Raw genomic sequence first — 17,894 nt, forward strand, 5'->3', positions numbered from 1 at the left:
TACTTTTTGTTTTTTGGATGGAATCTTTTTTGACATAAAGGAAGTGCGGGAACAGAAATGGTACATGCGTCAGAGTTCAAGAATAGCACAGTTTGTATGCTTTTAATAGTCATATTATACGGTAGCTAGCATATTGTCACACTTGTAGAACAGATTAAAATGTTTTTAAAAAGCAAGCCTATTTCTACAATTCCTTAAATACCATCTTATCCTAACATGATGAATTTAAATTACTTAAGCATTGTCACAATTGGACAATCTAAGGTATCTAAGGGATAAAACAAATCTATAAGTTTTCAAACGTGAAGAAATATGTCATAAATTGTCAAAAGTTAGGGTTCCACTAAAACAGCAATACGGATTATCTCCAAAATATGTGTCATGCTTTCCATTTTGTTTTTAGAAACCCAAATATTTGCATGAACTCTGGGCCTTGGATTTAAATTCACTTCAAGTAACAACAGAGCAAAACAGAGTATCGGGTTACAGTGAACACAAATAGGCCTCCTGCTTACTAGTAAAAATCAACAAAAAATAGGAGAGGAGCACCTACCTGGCCCCTGACATCAATATCAGCGTATTTGTTCAGCAGAGCTCGTACTATTTCCACATGGCCTCCTCTCACTGCTCCAATCAGCATGGTCTCTCCACTCTGGAGGGAGGAAGCAGTGTGAAGGGAATTGCTTTTGCTTTCCCATGGGGATGTTTGAAAAACAAGTGTGCAGTGGGTCTCACCCTGTCTGGTATGTTAACATAAGTGCCAGCATCCAGCAAATCCTGTACAATTTCGGTGTGTCCCTCCTTGGCAGCGATGGCCAGGGCTGTGTTTCCATCCTTGTCGGTCATGTTGACATTCGGGTTCCTCTTCAGCAGCTCCTTGACCACTTCAGTGTAGCCACCTTTAACTGCCACGATCAAAGCTGTCATGGAGTTCTGAAAAAGAAACCATTACTCAACGTAACTTTATTTCACGAATATTAAAAAAAAAAAAAAAACAACCGTGGCTGCATCCAGAGTGATCTATGTACACAGAGTAAAATCCCTGATTTATAACATTTTTTTTTTAGAGGAAAGTCTAGTCCCATTGTGCTTTATGCATCCAGTAAAATACAAGTTTCTGTGTCTGATATTAAACAAATATGTAACTTTTGACAGCACCCATAATGCAGGCATAATTGACCGGTCATATGATCTATAATCTGCTTACGGCTCCTTCCTGATCCACATCAGCTCCGTTGGCCAGAAGGTGCATCACACTGTCGTAGTGACCCTTCCTGGCAGCCCAGATCAGTGGGGTGGTGCCGTACTGCAAACAGAGAGCAAAATGAAACCATAAAAGACTTACTGAAAAGTTGGAGAATATATTGTACAGTTACACTGCAGAACTGATGTAATTATTCAACAAAAAGTAAACAAGGAATGGACAGGCAGTTTTGTATGATTACTAGAGGGAGCAGAAATACTCGGATAACCTGTACGATTAGTACAAAAGTACATTTTTTCTGTTTGGGCAGTGTGTCATTACCTTGTCCGAGCAGTTGACTTTAGCTCCATGCTGCAGCAGCAGATGGACGATCTCAGCATGGCCTCGACCCGCCGCCCAAATTATGGGGTAGACGCTATACTGTTGGGAAAGACCCCGGAGATGATGTCAAGACAGGCCTGATGCTTTTAGCCATCTTATTATTCAAAGAAAGAGGGAAACTTAATTAGAACTCTATTTAGAAACCACCATCCATTCTAGTTCAAAGATTTTGAAATACACTATGTACTGTACAAAATGTTATCTACACCACCATCAGATCATTCATATATACGGTAGTTAAAAATAAGAATATTCTAATGATATATCCATGTCAAATACCGAATCCAGTCTTAGTACCTGACCAGTGATGTTTGGGTTCGCTCCTTTACTCAGGAGCAGTTGTGCCACATCTGTACGACCTTTATAGGCGGCCCACATGAGAGCAGTCCATCCTCCCTAATTAGATGACACACACAAGCACAAATACCATTTGCTTAAACATAGAAAAGGTAGGGAAAACATCTAATGACGACAAAGTAGGCAACATCAATCTGGCCACTACAAAGACAACCTTTGTAGTGCTGTGTGGGGACTCAAGACAATGTGCTATTTACAGAGGGAGTGACACATTGTACCAAGTTCACGGTGACACGACACAATCTCTTTGGTGTTTTTTTTGTTGTTATAAATAATGCCAATGTGATGCTTGGGGTGCATTTCAAACCACACATGGTTATGACTCAGATCATGTCCCTTCCTTTCAGTCACTAACCAGGGCGAAGTGGTTAAGGGTGATGGCGATTCATGCAACTGGACACAAGTGACGACTGTATGCTGTTGCTCTCGTACTTCTGTAGATCAATCGCTTTTCCGGAGGCAAATCCGATCGCTGCCTTATATGAATAACATGAGAGGTCTATAAATGAGATCGCTAAAAAGAAAGGAGCCATCAAAGCACTACTGGTAGTAATAATCTCATTTTCCAGCTAATGGATCTATCTTCAGCTTTAGCCAGCACTCAGGTCATTGAATGATAGCTATTAAATGAAGACATGAAGGCTTCTTACATTTAGAATTGTAATACTGTATGAATTCCCATCATAATTATGTAAAAATAAATAAATGAGTTAATAATAATAATCAGCAGCGTGTCATTTTTTTAATTTACATTGAAAACAATAATCTGCCCTTATTGCACAAGCATTCGCAATTCTGAATGGGTTTTTTTCGACAATATTTGAGCATTAATATTTCAGAACTTTTGCCTCCTGCACCAGACAATATCACATATTTGCTGTTTATTTTCCCTTTTCTCTAGTAGTAGGTGCCTGTGCTTCAAAATGTGCAGCCAACAATGGCAACACTTCTGCATCTGCTGTAATTAAATACACACTTCCGCCTTATCCCTACTGCAATCCGTCTGTCCTATTGCTGCCTTCCTCTCTCTGCCCTATCACTTTATCATAACCTTAATGGATGAGGCAGACAGTCACCTGGCGCTAAGTCTTCAGTCTGGTTAAGCTTTCTTTCTTAGATGGAGTTTGCCATCCCCTTTCTCGATTCGTGTCTGCGTCTACGAGTTTCAGTTGGTTTCTTGAAGGTAGAGTCTGACAAATGGTAAAACTGTTTTTATTACCTTACAATCATCATCAAAATTGATCTTAAAAATAAATAAAGAAAGAAATAAATCATCCCTTTCCGGCCCCATCTTCAGGCCTCTATTTTAATTTTGAATTCTTTTTTCTAAACTTGTCATGCCACCACAGAACTGACAACCATTATTTGTACACTGCAGCTTTAAAAACGCCTTCACGTTTAATGTGTGAGGAGCTTGGTCTTTGACCTGCTCCATATGTGCGCCTTGCGATGTCTTCTGCTGTGAACTGGTAACATTGACTTTCACTGACTTGACTTGACCAAATGTCTGTTTATCCTTGGTTTGACAATCACAAAGTATCAATTTTCCTTCACCAGAATTACTTCACAGCGACTTAGAATTTAACTTCTTGACTCATCATTTATGGACGACGATATTCTCACCATGTCTCTGTGTTCCGCGTTAGCATCGTTGTCCAGCAATTCTCGCACAACCTGGATGTGGCCTTCCTTGGACGCTGACATCAGCGCTGTCCAGCAGTCCTGTGCAAAGATGCCAACTGTTACCATGGTAACGGCCATCCAGCTCCATGTCAAGCTGAATGAGTGTCTGGCTGAGCCCTGTGTTATACAGAACCTACATGGGAGCGATGCTGGTCATAGCAACAAAAGGGACTGTAATGTGCCATTATTCTGCAATATCGGGTTATGTGAAAGGTACAGACAGTGTGTGTGCACGGTGGACAGACTCTGAATGACGTTATCAGAGACCGTGAAGATAAAAGTAGTTAAAGCTGAAGTTGGTTCCTACAAGTCCTGCACAAGTGGCGTAAACATCAATTACCCCTCCCCGTTTTTTCAACTGATGTCTTCATTGTCATTGTGTACCACCTTTTCCAGAGCGCTTTCAATTCATTTCAAGGTTGTTTGAGTCCATGAGCGAGCTTACAACATCATCGCAGTTAACATTGGCTCCTCTCCTGATGAGTTCCTGCACAATCTCCAGATTGCCCTGCTCAGCTGCCACCATAAGGGGAGTCTGTCCATTCTGAAGGGAGAAAATAAGGAGATCAAGAGCATGTTCGTTGAATTTAAATTACGCAAACAACCTCTCAATTGAGAAGACAAAGTGGGGAGGTCCATTAAGACAGCTAAATTTCGGACTTTTTTACATCCACGAGAATCGATTCGTGATGAGTTAGTCCTAAATCGCCTTGATGTGATCCCACTTTCATCACCACACCAATTGCTCTCAAGGATCCATATTCAGATTTGTTTTGCCCATTGGTGTGGACTGACATTTTATTTGTGAAAATACACGTTAATGTCTATGTTTGCAAAATATAAAGAGAAAATATCACCATATAGAAGTCGACAGCATGTATTTATTTTTTCCTATATAACAGTTTTCTTTTCCAGGCAGATGATTGTTCTTTTTACCCACAGCGCCCTGGAAGTACACCCTTATTGTACAAATAAGCTAACAGGATTGTTGTTGCAACTTACATCACTCCTGCTGTCGACGTCTTTGAACTTATCCAAGTGTGCTTTGATGGCAGCCAGGTTCTCCTCCTCCACGTAGCTGAACAGACTTTGGACAGCCACGGAGGTCATCTTCAGGGAAGTGGTGGTATCCATGGCTCAGTGGTCAACACCAGGACACCGCTGTGGCAGGAGAGGAAGGAATGGTATTGGGGCTTATTTCATACGTGGATACCAGGTGGGCAAACAGTGTCAGACAAGCAAGAGGGAGTGACCTCTTTGCAGCAAGCGTAACGGCAGTCTTTGAATAAAATGAAGGGTTCCAGAATGTAAGGTGAGCCAAGCTGTAAAACATAACACAAAGCATCTTGAAAATGAATATTCAATGTGTAAGGTAAATTATAGAGACGATTTTTGTCATATTTGCAGGTTCACAAGGTGCAAATGTCGCTATTTCCAACAAAGCATTGATGCAATTCGGATCAGGGTGAGAACATTGACCTCAGTCCTGCCTGTTCATGCAGAAATCTGAAAAATGTATCCACTCATGAGATTGAAAAGGTCATGATCTCAGCGCTTCACTCAGGAAGTCCAAAGTGCTTTAAGATGAATAAAACTACATAGAACAAATATGCAATATATCAAAGTGTTGAGGGTGGCTTGCGAAAGCATTCAATCCCAGAATATCTTGACTCTGAGGCAAATGTGCTAAACACGACCTCAACCTGCTGCCCATTCAGATATTAAGGTGTAGAAAGGTCATTTATTCATGGTACTATCCCTGTATTTTTCGTAAAGGGATATAAAAGAAGGTGTTCGTTTGAAATAAGGGGTTTGAGCTGCTTAAGACACATCTGGAGACTAATTTGGGCCTGCCAAGCCACTCTTTGTAGCGATACGGAAATATTTTAATCAACTGAAAACGAAGATTACAAAAAATTAAAAGTAGGCACAAGAGTTAGAAACCCCTCCCTAAAAAACAGCCCTTCATTTCTTTCTTTATTTATTTTTTAAGAATAATGGATGATGGAGAAGTGGAGCAGACATAGTGCATACATAATTTAAGTTCAGCAAAATTTTGGTTAGGGTAGGCGCAGATTTGCTCTGGTTTCACAGCAGTGTACTCTCATTTCACTTAAGTAACTACCAGGTCACAAATTCACCCTGAGCAAAAATTAAACATCTTGTGACTGCTCTTATTTCACAGAACAAAAGAAAAGCCCATTAAACATGGCAATACTGTAAGAGGGACTCAGACAATCAATAAACATTAATAATTCAGCGGAGTTGGGGGTCTGGCAACCAGTCCAGGGTGTACCCCGTATCTTGCCCAAAGTCAGGATAATATTCAGCTCGTTGCTAAACGTAAAAAGGACAAGCACTATAGAAAAACGATGGTGGGGTCAGAGTTGACATTGTGGTACGTCCAGGCGTGTTTCCCGCTACCAAAATGAAATCGCAGCTTCGGATGCCTGCAAGCGGCCTCAGAAGAGAGTTTCCCTACACACGGCTCGGGATTTCAACATAACCCTAGAGACATGCAGGCAGCTCATGCTCACATCAATATTGTCTGACATAATTGTTGGGCAAAGAGTGCAAAGAACCGATGTGGTGAAATACTGACTTTTCTACATGCTTGTTATTTTCCCATCATAGAAAATGTCAAGCCTGAGAGCAGGGGAAAAAATCCTTTGTTGACAGAGAAGGCAACAGTTGACACTCCCTCTCCGCTCAACATGGAGATGACTACATCACATCCGTGCTCTCATCATTCCGGGAAAAAAAAAAAGAAGCCATCAAAGAAAACTAACAAGTGTTCGAAGCTAGTTTATAACAAATATGGTAGATCGTAAAAGAAGAAAAGGGGCTCTCTCTTACCTTGGTGGAAGGTAATTTTTCAACACCAGTTAATCTTGTTCTCACACCACACATACACAGCATCTACAAACACTGCCTGGATCAAGCTCGGCATCCCCCCACCTCTTTTTTTACAGACTGAATATTAGATGAGGGGGGTTGGACTCCACCCAATGGCTTCCCCCCAGACAATAGCAGTACAACATTTCCATTCAGGGCGTGCTACACACCATTGCATTCGGACGAAAGGGGATTATTTGTGTCAGATCTATTTTGTGTGCCGTGTCGTAATGATTGAGTGATTGAGCCACAAGAGCAAATCGAAATGCCCAACATCCAGTTTATTGAAACTAGATGGTTCTAAGGAGGTCGTTTTTATGTAACCACATTATTATTTTCATTCATTCATCTTTCATCGCTCATCTATTCTTTATTTCAAATGTATATATAATATACAATATGCATTTTTTTAACAGAATAACATTTATGTGGGGGTATGAAACCAGTGTGCCCACACTGGAATGACGACACCAGAAAAAAAAAAAAAAAAAAAAAGATTTCAAACAACTATAGATCCATTGTGCGCATGCACATACACACACACACACATATATATATATATATATATATATATGCATATTTTTTTTCTTTTAATCTGTTTGCCTGTGTCTATATTTACCTCTACCTTTTCTTTTTTTAAGGGTGTTCATGTGACACAGCAACACAACAGCTTAAACAACCAAACTGTACATTGAAATAAAAGATAAACAACAAAATCACAAGGTATACAGATTTTGTTCATACCCAAAGACTCCCCTCCTTTCAAGTACAACTTGAGTGTTTTCTAATAAACAACAAACATGTACATAGAACATGTCTGCATAATAAGATTACTGTATGTCTTAAAATAAACATCAGAGCCATGTTGCAAACCCAAGATGAGGTGTCCTGGCTGGTCCAACAATATATATATTTAGAATATAAAGTAGGTTATTGACGGTTAAGGAAGCAATGACAGGGATAATTTTACTCATATTTAATTGAGGTTAAGTCAAAACCTGTCATTTCAAGATTTCACAGTACCTAATTACATACTACCACTTTAAAGAGCCCTTGTGGAACACTGATTAAACATGGAACAATATTAGGTAAAATTAAGCATTACGGTCAGATAAAACCATATTCCTATCTCTGGGTTAATTCAAAGCAGCAGTATGCTTTTTTTTCTACAGCCCGCATATGTCCAGTGTAACATCAGCTAACTTTTATCAGTTTGTAGGATCTGTTTAACGTTGGGATATGTCCGATCGTGTCTGTGTTTGTAAAACAAAAAAAGCACCAACCTCATGGAATTATCGCCTGTGTAACGTGAGCAACATGCAGAAGCAAGCAGTTTGCAGGCAAGACTCCAAATTTAACCAGTCAGCTCTTCATGACATGTCATGTAGATGTTAAAAATGCTCGGGATCCCTTTCCACGACCCCCCCACCCACCCAAAAAACACTCATAACCTTCATGCATGAAGTTCTTTTTACAATGCAATATACTGGATGGATTATTTCAGTTCATTAAAAAAAATGGCAAAAATGCAACTTCCTGCTCTTAAAACCAACCATGGGGTTGAAATAGTTATTAAGCCGCTAGATTCATCCTGAAGAAATCAAGATAATATGCACTAAAAGGGGTTTATTTGGCCGATCGGGTAGTGGGCAACTGTTTTGGGGCTAATCAAAATGAAAGCACAACATCTGGAGGGCACTTTTACCTGTCACATGGCCACAATGTGACATGTTTGTAGGATAAACAAGGACAGATTTGTAATACTATCCAGCGATTTTGTGCTCTGGAAGGTTTATTTTAATGTTAACTTGTTTCATTTTCAATCCACAAGAGGCGATGACAAGAATAACAGTCACGAGTTGAACTTCCAGTCGCTAACAAGCTAGTTAGCCAAAGCTCCGGGTGGCTAGCACATCAACAAGTACTTGTCATTTTAAATAAGTGGGGAGAAAAAAAGCACACGTAGAGGAACCGAAATGTTCTTACCTCCAGCCAAAAAAAAAACTGGGAAAACGCCGGGGCTTTTCAGTTACGAGAATACAATGTCATGATAATGTTGCGTTTACATTTGCGAGGCTTGTCATTTTCTTTTTTTTTTTCCAACCGAATGACGTCGACGTGGGGGGTATGGAGAGTACGGTACAGAGCCGGAAAAAAAGCAAATACATATATACACACACTTATATATTTGAATACAACAGAAACAATCAAATAGCGTTGCTTATTTTGAATACAATAAAGTTTAAAAGACGTTAAATTCATATTTGTTTATTGAGGCGTGTCACATTGCGTAACCCCGCCTCCACGGATGTATACTGTACTCTTTCTAGACAGCAGGGTACGAGAAAATGTTTAACATCCTTAAATGTGAATTCATTTAAAATAAAAACAAATACTCCAACATTAAACAATAACATTTATCCCAGAGCATATTTTTTTGTTTCATGGCAAAGCTAAAAATTAAATGAGGTGTAAAAAGTTTAATACAGTATTATACTTAAACTTATATCTATTGCTATGTATTAAATGTTTTACTTTTTCTTTTTTCGAGGTTGAAGAATGACATGACAAACAATGAAATTACATTTTGTGTTAGAATATGCTGTCAAGCAAGAGTGTGCAGATTTATGAGGAAATCCAGTTTTAAAAAATACACAACTAAAAGGATGACACGAACATGGCAAAAAATAAATAAATAAATAAAGCAGAAGGCAAAGAGGAAAATGTGTTGTGACAGAGGTGGTGTGCGTATTGAGCTTTTGTGAAGATTTGTTTAAATGGTTTGAAAATCCATAAATGATGAACTACATTTTTGAATATTTGATTTTAACACGCTTGCTCTGGACATTTAGCCAGGTACAGATATTCATATTTCAAAAATCGGGGGGGTTCAGTTTTTTTTTATTTTTTTTTTTATGGGGGGACAGCAACTTCGATTTTCATGTGAAATATTGTATTTTAATGTTTTTCCTACTGCTTCTTTTAACCGATAAAGACCAAATTAGATGCTAAAAGTATGTAGTTTAATATTTTTTTTCTGAATGCGGTTTGAATGCTAACTCTGGTCTTCCTGATGTTGCCCAAAATTTGAGAAAATGTCACTAATCAGTACACAGTTGACAAAGTCTACACACTCCTGTGCAAATGCCAGTTTTTTGTCATGAAAAAAGAGACAAAGGAAGAGCGAAAACATTTTCCAATTTTTTCAATCAAAGTGGAATATAACCTGCACATTTCAACTGATTTTTTTTCTAAATCTTTTTGAGACAAGAAATTAGAGAACAACAACTGAGAAAGTGTGGTTGCGCAAGTGTGAACTCCCTTCCAAAACTGAAAGAATTGAAAGAACTAAAAAGAAGAAACTGTTCAGCATGAACTAGTCACATGACTCATGTTGAATGGGAGTCGGAACACACTTGCCACCATTTAATGAGCCTCTGAATGATCATCCCAAAATCTTTGAGTAAAGTCTTCCAATCTGACTAAAATTGATTTGGCCAAAAAAAAAAAAAAAAAAAAGAAGAAAAAAACAGTTTGTTTTCAAACATCAACAGTGGTGTTTAAAAATAACCTCTCTTTATTTTGCCACATAAATCAGTATTGTAATGACCAATCATACAAATCTTTCAAATTTCCTTCTGACACAAAAATACCATTGTGACACAAGCAAGCAAGCACGCGTACGCGTACGCGCGCACACACACACACACACACACACACACACACACACACACACACACACACACACACGCAGGCACGGGCAGGCGCACATGCACGTGTACACACAAAATAAACAGAAAAAAAACGCGCCGTCGAATGCTTTGGCACTTTGGACATATGGAGCGGTTTGCATTGATCTGCTGGTTTTGGTGCCCATGCAGTGCAATCATGTCCTAAATGTTTCGTTTGCAGAAAGACTGACATCCCTTTTTTTTTTTTTTAATTTACAGGTGTTCTTCACCTTTACAGGGCCACGCTACAAATATACACAAGTACGGACGACAGGAACACTGGTATACACACGCACACGCGCACGCGCACGCGCGCACACACACACACACACACACACACACACACACACACACACAGAGTTATGGCAGGAATATGCAAAATGTTAAATCATTTCAAAAAGAAATCCAAAACTTCAAGTCAACTTGGCTGCTCCGCTGTTATTTTACAAATGCACCCAAAACAAAGAAAAAGGTCACAAAGTGAACATGAAGTTCTTCGATTGACGGATATGTAGAAATGTGACATTTTAGTGACACTGGTGTCAGGACAGCGTCCCAAGGGTGTCATGTGTGAGTTCCAACAAACAAGAAGGCTTGACGTGAACCAAAAACAACACAGGAGCCCCGTGTTTCTTACACCGTACAGTAAATGCACCTTGAAACATCCCCTATTCGAACATAAATAAGTTAACACAACATCCGGCCTTTGTACAACAAATGACAACAACACAATGACAAATGAAAGCAAATTGCACTCACTCTTGTAGCCTCAGTACACAATGTGCTTTTTTTATGCACTGCACCAATTTGGACCATTTTATTTCCCGTTCACTGGGATAAATTATGGCTACTCCAACAATTAAATAAGGATTTATAAAGTTAATGTGACAGGGTGTGATTAGAGCACTGTTACCGGAACTGTACAAGATGTAAAAGGTTTTATTAATTTCCAAAATTTCCACAATCAGATGTGAGGGAGATTTATTTTCACAACTGAAGATAGGAGACGTGTCAATTCACGGGGAGAGGCATGTTGAGCTGTGTGGACTTGCCAAAATATTGCAATTTTAATGGGGGGTTAAAATCGCATAAAAACTACTTATATGGAAAAATACAGGGACACGTCAAGTACTACGCTGAACTCAGAATCTGCATAGTTCCCTGACTCGTAATGACTAACGCATACAGCGTTGTAGAGAGAGAACATGTCAGACTGTATTTAGAATTCGAAAAGGTGTTCAAGTCAAAAATTTTGTTGGTATGTTCCATGCAACCCTACTAATCTAATGGTCATCTGATTAATATTGAGTCGTTGTCCATCTCATGTGACGGCCATTTTGCCTTGTACTGCCACTTTCTGTTGACTCAAAATGCCATCATAGTGCCTAAGAGCGAAGGTGAGGACATATCGACATGTCAATTTCAGTCAACAGCAAGTGGCGATGCAAAGCAAAATGGCCGTCCATGAGATAGATTAACACGGGTGGATTTTTCTGCTTTAATCATATTCCACAAACGCAGTGTTAATCCAAAAATCGTGTGTAGAGTAGTGGGGCCGTATATAGAACATATTGTCAAGAATTTTTTCCACCTGACTTCCTCTTTAAAGAGGCCAACTTCATAAGGTTTTCTTTAATACAGCAGAGTGAGCTCACTGCAGTGAAAGGTCACGATTGGTTTTATTTGAGAAATTTGTTGGGTGCTTTGGTGCTGCTGTTTTTGTTAGCAACAGAGTTCAAATGCGCTCAGTAGTTAACATCCATGTGTAGTAACAGTTTCCATAAGTGACAGGATGCGATTAGAGCACTGTTAATGTACCTGTCCAAGATCTGTAAAAAATCCTCAATGACCATGTTTCCGCAAATAGTGGCCACCGGGTCATCAATTGCACAATGGGGGTACATAGATGTAAATTCAGCAGGAGTGGCTTTGATTTGTAAAGAATTAACAATTTGTATTTGTGAAGGAGAAAAGTGAAATAGAATGCTGAATTAATACGTTGTGTAGATCCTTGGGACATAAACATGGTCACGCGCAACACTGTGGAGTGATCACAGGGAAAACTCACCATTAAAGAGGGCGTCTGCACTTGACATTGTATCAGTTTTAATATTGCACAATAAACTCGCACTTTATTTCGTCTGAAAATCTACCTATGTGAATCAGTGTTGCCGTTGTGGTTCGCAACAGAGTTCAAATAGGCTCATGTATGTAACTTGTTAAGACTGTGTGTAAATTATTAGGGCTGAAGATTTCATCAAATTCAAATTGACAAGGCAGTGTGGAAGAACGCAATTTTCAAATCGCAACTGCTGCAATTTTAAGAAAAACCCGTCGGTAGGCTTTGATTTTTTTTTTTTTATATTAAATACAGGTCTATTTTATTTATTCATTTATCTACAAGTAGTGAAAAGCCACAGATGTGTTTGCACTGCTGTAATCTCATATTGGTTATCGTTGTACATCTTCTTTTATTCCATGTGTTTGTAAAAAAGACCTTGAGAAAATAACATTAATTTGCAATCGCATTTAGATTATTTTTCAAACTTGTTCAGCCCTATTAATTACAGCCACTACTTTTTTTTTCCTGATCAAAAATGAGACATCTATTTGAGGGAGGCATTTATTAAAGTGGATGATGCACCCAGCAAGTAATTCGCGCTGAGTGAAGCAGAGGCCACTATTTGAGGAAATGCAGTATTTGCATTTCTGCCATTTAGGGGCTTGTGGCACATAGCAAGGCTGCAGTGTGAAAAACAGGAACATGTCAAACAAAATCAAATTCAAAAGAAAAGAATTTCACCCTTGGTGCTCAAGGAGGAAAACCTTGAAAAGAATGATCCAAAGTCATGACTGTGTTAATCATCTCCCTTTTGAAACGCACAGATATTTGATGCTGATAAGTCAGGTTTGTCAAAAAGCAGAAGAAAAATACATACTGTATATATATTAAAAAAAAAATAAAAATCCATTGGGCAAAAGTTTTCCACTGCTGGAGACAGTCGAGATCTGGTTTCCTCTTTGGGACTTTTCTATTCATTCGAATCTCTGCAAAAGAAAGCATTGAGAATAATGTCGTCACATCAAAATACAAAACGCTTATTATTAACGTCAACAGCCAGGTGAGTGAAATCAAAATTTTGAGGATCCTAAGGCCTGTTTTGAAAGTTGGCAGCTGATGATAAAGGTAATGTTTCCACTTAACAGAGGCTTGTATCCAGACAATGACAAAAACCCTCCACATACGGACTCCACGTGCACTTTGAGTACAGGTGTCATCCAAATGTGTTGTTGTTTCACCTGACAGGTACATAGAGGGTTTAAGGCAGCTTGGAATTCAGTTTATCTCCATCTTCCACAAGTAAAATGTAATGCAACCACTCTGTCCTCCTTGCTGCTAGAAGTTTGGGTCAGGTTCCGTCCAAGCACATCCAATATTTGGTTCCTCGTCCGTAAACAGACTCCGGCTCTCAGTGGTCTCCAATTTGTCTCACTACAGTATATGCTTGTGCCGAGCCTCATGTGGTTTTGTCTTTCTGGCTACAGTCGTTGGTCTGCGTGCTCTCCTGTTGGTCTTTGGCCTCGCGACGTCGCGATCGGACCGGCAGGGCCAGGACTACCAGCAGACACAGTAGATGTAAGCCAAAGTACCAGGACCTACAAACACACCAGCGACATGTATCAGTGCACCGTGAAGCCTCGCCATTCGAGAGACCCGCAGCGAATACCAAAATTCTACGTATAATAAGCATGGGTGAATTACTAGTTTGACGGTTTACTGTGGTTTCAATCACTTTAACCAAGTTATAGTCAAGTGCAGCTTTAGCTCAAGTCATAATAGGTTGAAACGTTCCTGCTCCAGTATTTGTCACACACACTTGGATGTCATAAAAGAAAACATTTTTTTTCAATATTCGAAAACCCACCCATCCATTTTCTAACCCGCTCAACCTCACGAGGGTCATGGATGTGCTGGAGCCTGTCCCAGCTGTCTTTGGGCAGTCAGCGGGGGACACCCTGAACCGGTTGCCAGCCAATCGCGGGGCACACGTATAGACGAACAACCCATCCGCGCTCACACTCACACCAAGGGACAATTTAGAGTGTTTCATTAACCTGCCATGCATGTTTTTGGAACGTGGGAGGAAACCGCAGCACCTGGAGAAAACCTACACAGGCAGAGGGAGAACTTGCAAACTCCACACAGGAAGGCCGGAACCAGAATCGAACTCTGGCCTCTACACTGTGAGGCCGGCCTGCAAATCAATCGACCACCATGCCGCCCCAATATTAGATTTATTTATTTATTTTTTTCCCAGTCGCAGGTATGACCTAATATTATTTATCATGTCACTTTGATTTTATGTTTTTGACGTCAGAGCATTCAAACGTGTGCTCCGGTATGTTAATTGTCGCGTTTTTCCCCATTGCCTGATGCGTGGCCACCCTTTTATTTATGTTCCATATTTGAATGATGCTGCTAATTATTGGATGTGCATTCCATGTCAGTGCCACAGCCATGTTAAAGCGACAGATATTATTTCCTCACCATGAATTCTCACTCACTTTCATTCATTCAGACGTCCCATTACACTGTGGCAGCCTAACAAATGGGAAACGTTCATATGCCCGCCATGTGCCGTATTTTCCATTTCTGCGCTCGATATTACAGTAATTTCCACATTCGAACACGATGCAAGTCTTGCTCTACGAATTGCAGTCATAAAATCAATAATCAGTTGCGCATCGCTTTAACACAGACACTACCTGTAGAACTTGAGCGAGGGCCCCACAGCCAGCAGGACAAACGGCACCACTGTGTAACTGATGGCAACTTGAGTCCATGCCCACGTGATGACGTCATAGATGCGCTTGTATGTGTCGGAGACCTGGAAGTGAGGTCTGACGTTGTACCTTACCTAAAATTAAAGAGAAGCATCATGTCAACTGGACTTGTTTGAGAAAGGAAAGAGTAATTGAACCTCTTCACTATACTACATAAACAGGGTTCCCAATTATGTCACAGTTCATCGTTCGTGCTCCCGCTATAGCGCAGATTTTGAAGAGACCGTTTTTGGGTGGATTTTACAGAATGCAGCCAAGTTCCAGTTTAGAGTTGCTTGCCTTTAGTGTAGCACAACGTTGTGCCGCAACATGTCGGGCAGCGTTGAGGTCTACTGGAAGAGATGCAGTGCAATTTATCATTGTACAGTTTACGGTACAGTTTTACAGTAAACTTCAGCTGGGAGTGACAAATAGCTTACAACGAGCACGCTTGGCATCTTATTTGTTGAACTGTGAGAGCGAGACCCTAAGAAATACTTGAAAAGGTGTGTTTCAATAAGTTTTAAACGTATGGGAGCCAAAACAACGGGGAAAAAAAGGGGTCGTTTTATTTATTTGGTTTCATATTGGAAGAATACGATAACGGGGGATTCAGTGTGACTTCTATATGACCCAAATTTTTGATGGCCAGCATCAGTGTTAATATTTAATATTATGTGATGTTTATACTGATCGGGGCACTCACTTTAATTGAAATACTGTATGATTAATGCATACAAAGGATTTTGTGGTGTGTTGTTGGTCTGCTCAGTAGCTGCAGTGAAAAAGCTTCTGACTCTGTCAGGAAGATGGAAAAAGTCAATATATGGAAGTTTTCAGAAACACTTCCTGGAACAAACATCGCGCGCCGTGTGATTAATGTGCCACACTTTGGATTGACAAACCTGTAGATGGAAATCACTTGAGTAGTTTTTGATTTGTGGTGGGAACAAACAAGCCTATTTTATTTCCTCTCGTAACGGTCAAGGGTATTCATTTTCTAAACTAACGGTTGCTATAGCATGTCTATTAATGGCAAGATCTTTATTTGCATTTGTTAAATGCAGTCACATAATATAGAATAGATTTTTTTTTTTCAATCCCTAATTCTCATCAGGTCAATGTTCAAATATTTACAGATTTCTCTGTTCACTCTGGAGTAAACAAGAACTTCACAGATGCCATGTAGAGTATGCTGTGTGTTCGGAGTTATCACGTCTCCTGCTGCACAGGTTGTAGCAGATATCACAATAAAAGGGGTTGCAACCACCTAGAGGAACTACTTGATATTTTTGGGTGGGGTGGGGGCTCTAATTGAGCGTTTGGTTATTCTTCAAGTGGATGGCAATGAATTGGGGTAAGGTGTCCTCCCCAATTTTTGAGTATAAAAATTAGGTCAGAAAATCATTTTGATCATTTCCTAAATTGTATTCAAATTTCTTGAAATTGTGAAATCTGAGTTTTGCTTAGCTGCTCACTATCATTATCAAAATCCTACAAAATAGAATCCTGAAATATTTCACTGTGTCTAGTGAAATTAATTAAGATAAAGTGTTACTTTTTGAAGTGAACAACTGAAAAAAAGTTTTCCACAATGTCCCAATTGATTGAGATGCACCTGCACATGCATATCAAGATTATCTGTCACGTCTTGCTGTCGGTGGAGGAAATAACACAGGAGTCTTTGATATAACTTTTGGATCAAATCTTATTGGGTTGTTTCGATGTACTGACTGTTCTGCCTGGGGAGTGTAGGGTCAATTTGTCCAGTTTATTCAAGTGGGAAAAACTGTTGGTTGTACTTACTGCACGTGCCGCCATCGTCATGCCAATGCCAGTGAGGAATGTCAGGTAGTAGCCCGGGTACACGCCGTGCCACATTGCTGAGAGCAGGAAGGTGGCGGCAGTGGGGTTGATGGGACAGCGCTCATAACACACCCTGAGGAAAGGATTGGTGAGGAGGATTTTCAGCTGAATTAATTTATCCATGATTTGAAAACAGAACAAAACGAAACACAGAGTCCGATGTAAGTAATACCTCTTGAGCCAAAGAGATGTTTGAATATTCCAATTGTCAAGGAAAAGCTTGAAACTGGTGGCAAACTGAAAGCCCACAAACAGACGGTTAGATGACGGCTTCAATTGGGCATCAAGAGGAAGCAATGAGTGCAAAAGATTTTAACCTCAATGTCCAGTATTCTGAGGTTGGAAATCAGGTCCCAGCGTGGGGAACCATCTTTGTTGTAGCCATTGAAGCCGAATCCTGCCGCATTGTTGATGGCATCAGCTGCAGAGGAAACATACAAATGAATGCTACATCCCCTGGGCAGCATTCACTTATCAGCAATGAATCGCCAGAGGAGAGGATGCATTTTGCGATTGCATCACCAGGGGGAGCTCTAATAACATTTTGAAGGCTGGGTTTGCACTGCAGGTCCAAGTGCCGACTTCTTTCCTATTTCGGATCTTTTCGTCTATCTATTGAAGTGGCAAATATCTGATATGGCCGCCTTTAACCCGGACACATGAAACAAACTCCATGTACATATGCCCAAGCTACACTTAAAATTACTCCACATGCGTCAACAGTGGGAGTGACAACACTATGAGTACTGCCAATCAGTGGATTTTGATGCTGCATTAAGTTCGCATTGACTGATATCGCATCCGTGCATAGTTTTATCAACTTTTGGAAGAAGCCTGACATCCACTGCCATGCTATTTTTTTCTTTACGATGACAATTTTAAATTAGAATTAATATAGTGGCTGTAATACGTCATAGGAAGATTAAACTTTCACTCTGCTGTCTATATTTTGT

At 39.9% G+C, this 17,894-nt stretch overlaps 2 protein-coding genes across 8 annotated transcripts in view; both read right to left on the bottom strand.

Annotated features, from left to right (window-relative positions):
• Window positions 1–8,762, bottom strand: part of kidins220a (kinase D-interacting substrate 220a) — a 42,463-nt gene extending 33,701 nt beyond the window's left edge. Inside the window, exons 1-10 of one of the 6 annotated variants that reach the window (XM_019887138.1) lie at window positions 8,507–8,762; window positions 4,879–4,947; window positions 4,628–4,786; window positions 4,071–4,169; window positions 3,566–3,664; window positions 1,883–1,981; window positions 1,526–1,624; window positions 1,208–1,306; window positions 736–933; window positions 554–652 (exon numbers count right to left, since the gene is read on the bottom strand). In XM_019887138.1, the coding sequence (XP_019742697.1) occupies window positions 554–652; window positions 736–933; window positions 1,208–1,306; window positions 1,526–1,624; window positions 1,883–1,981; window positions 3,566–3,664; window positions 4,071–4,169; window positions 4,628–4,759 (924 nt within the window). In that variant the 5' untranslated portion in view covers window positions 4,760–4,786; window positions 4,879–4,947; window positions 8,507–8,762. Of the gene's footprint in view, window positions 1–553; window positions 653–735; window positions 934–1,207; window positions 1,307–1,525; window positions 1,625–1,882; window positions 1,982–3,565; window positions 3,665–4,070; window positions 4,170–4,627; window positions 4,787–4,878; window positions 4,948–6,481; window positions 6,584–8,506 lie in introns of those variants that run through there. The other 5 variants (XM_019887143.1, XM_019887141.1, XM_019887142.1 and 2 more) reach the window with 5 other exon arrangements.
• Window positions 8,763–10,460: 1,698 nt separating this feature from the next.
• mboat2a (membrane bound O-acyltransferase domain containing 2a) overlaps window positions 10,461–17,894 on the bottom strand; it is a 44,543-nt gene continuing 37,109 nt past the window's right edge. Inside the window, exons 9-13 of one of the 2 annotated variants that reach the window (XM_019887144.1) lie at window positions 17,259–17,362; window positions 17,114–17,178; window positions 16,882–17,014; window positions 15,019–15,170; window positions 10,461–13,908 (exon numbers count right to left, since the gene is read on the bottom strand). In XM_019887144.1, the coding sequence (XP_019742703.1) occupies window positions 13,770–13,908; window positions 15,019–15,170; window positions 16,882–17,014; window positions 17,114–17,178; window positions 17,259–17,362 (593 nt within the window). In that variant the 3' untranslated portion in view covers window positions 10,461–13,769. Of the gene's footprint in view, window positions 13,909–15,018; window positions 15,171–15,375; window positions 15,429–16,881; window positions 17,015–17,113; window positions 17,179–17,258; window positions 17,363–17,894 lie in introns of those variants that run through there. The other variant, XR_002170273.1, reaches the window with a different exon arrangement.

This window comes from Hippocampus comes, unplaced genomic scaffold (assembly GCF_001891065.2).
Source record: "Hippocampus comes isolate QL1 unplaced genomic scaffold, H_comes_QL1_v1.1 scaffold176, whole genome shotgun sequence".
Lineage (NCBI taxonomy): Eukaryota > Metazoa > Chordata > Actinopteri > Syngnathiformes > Syngnathidae > Hippocampus > Hippocampus comes.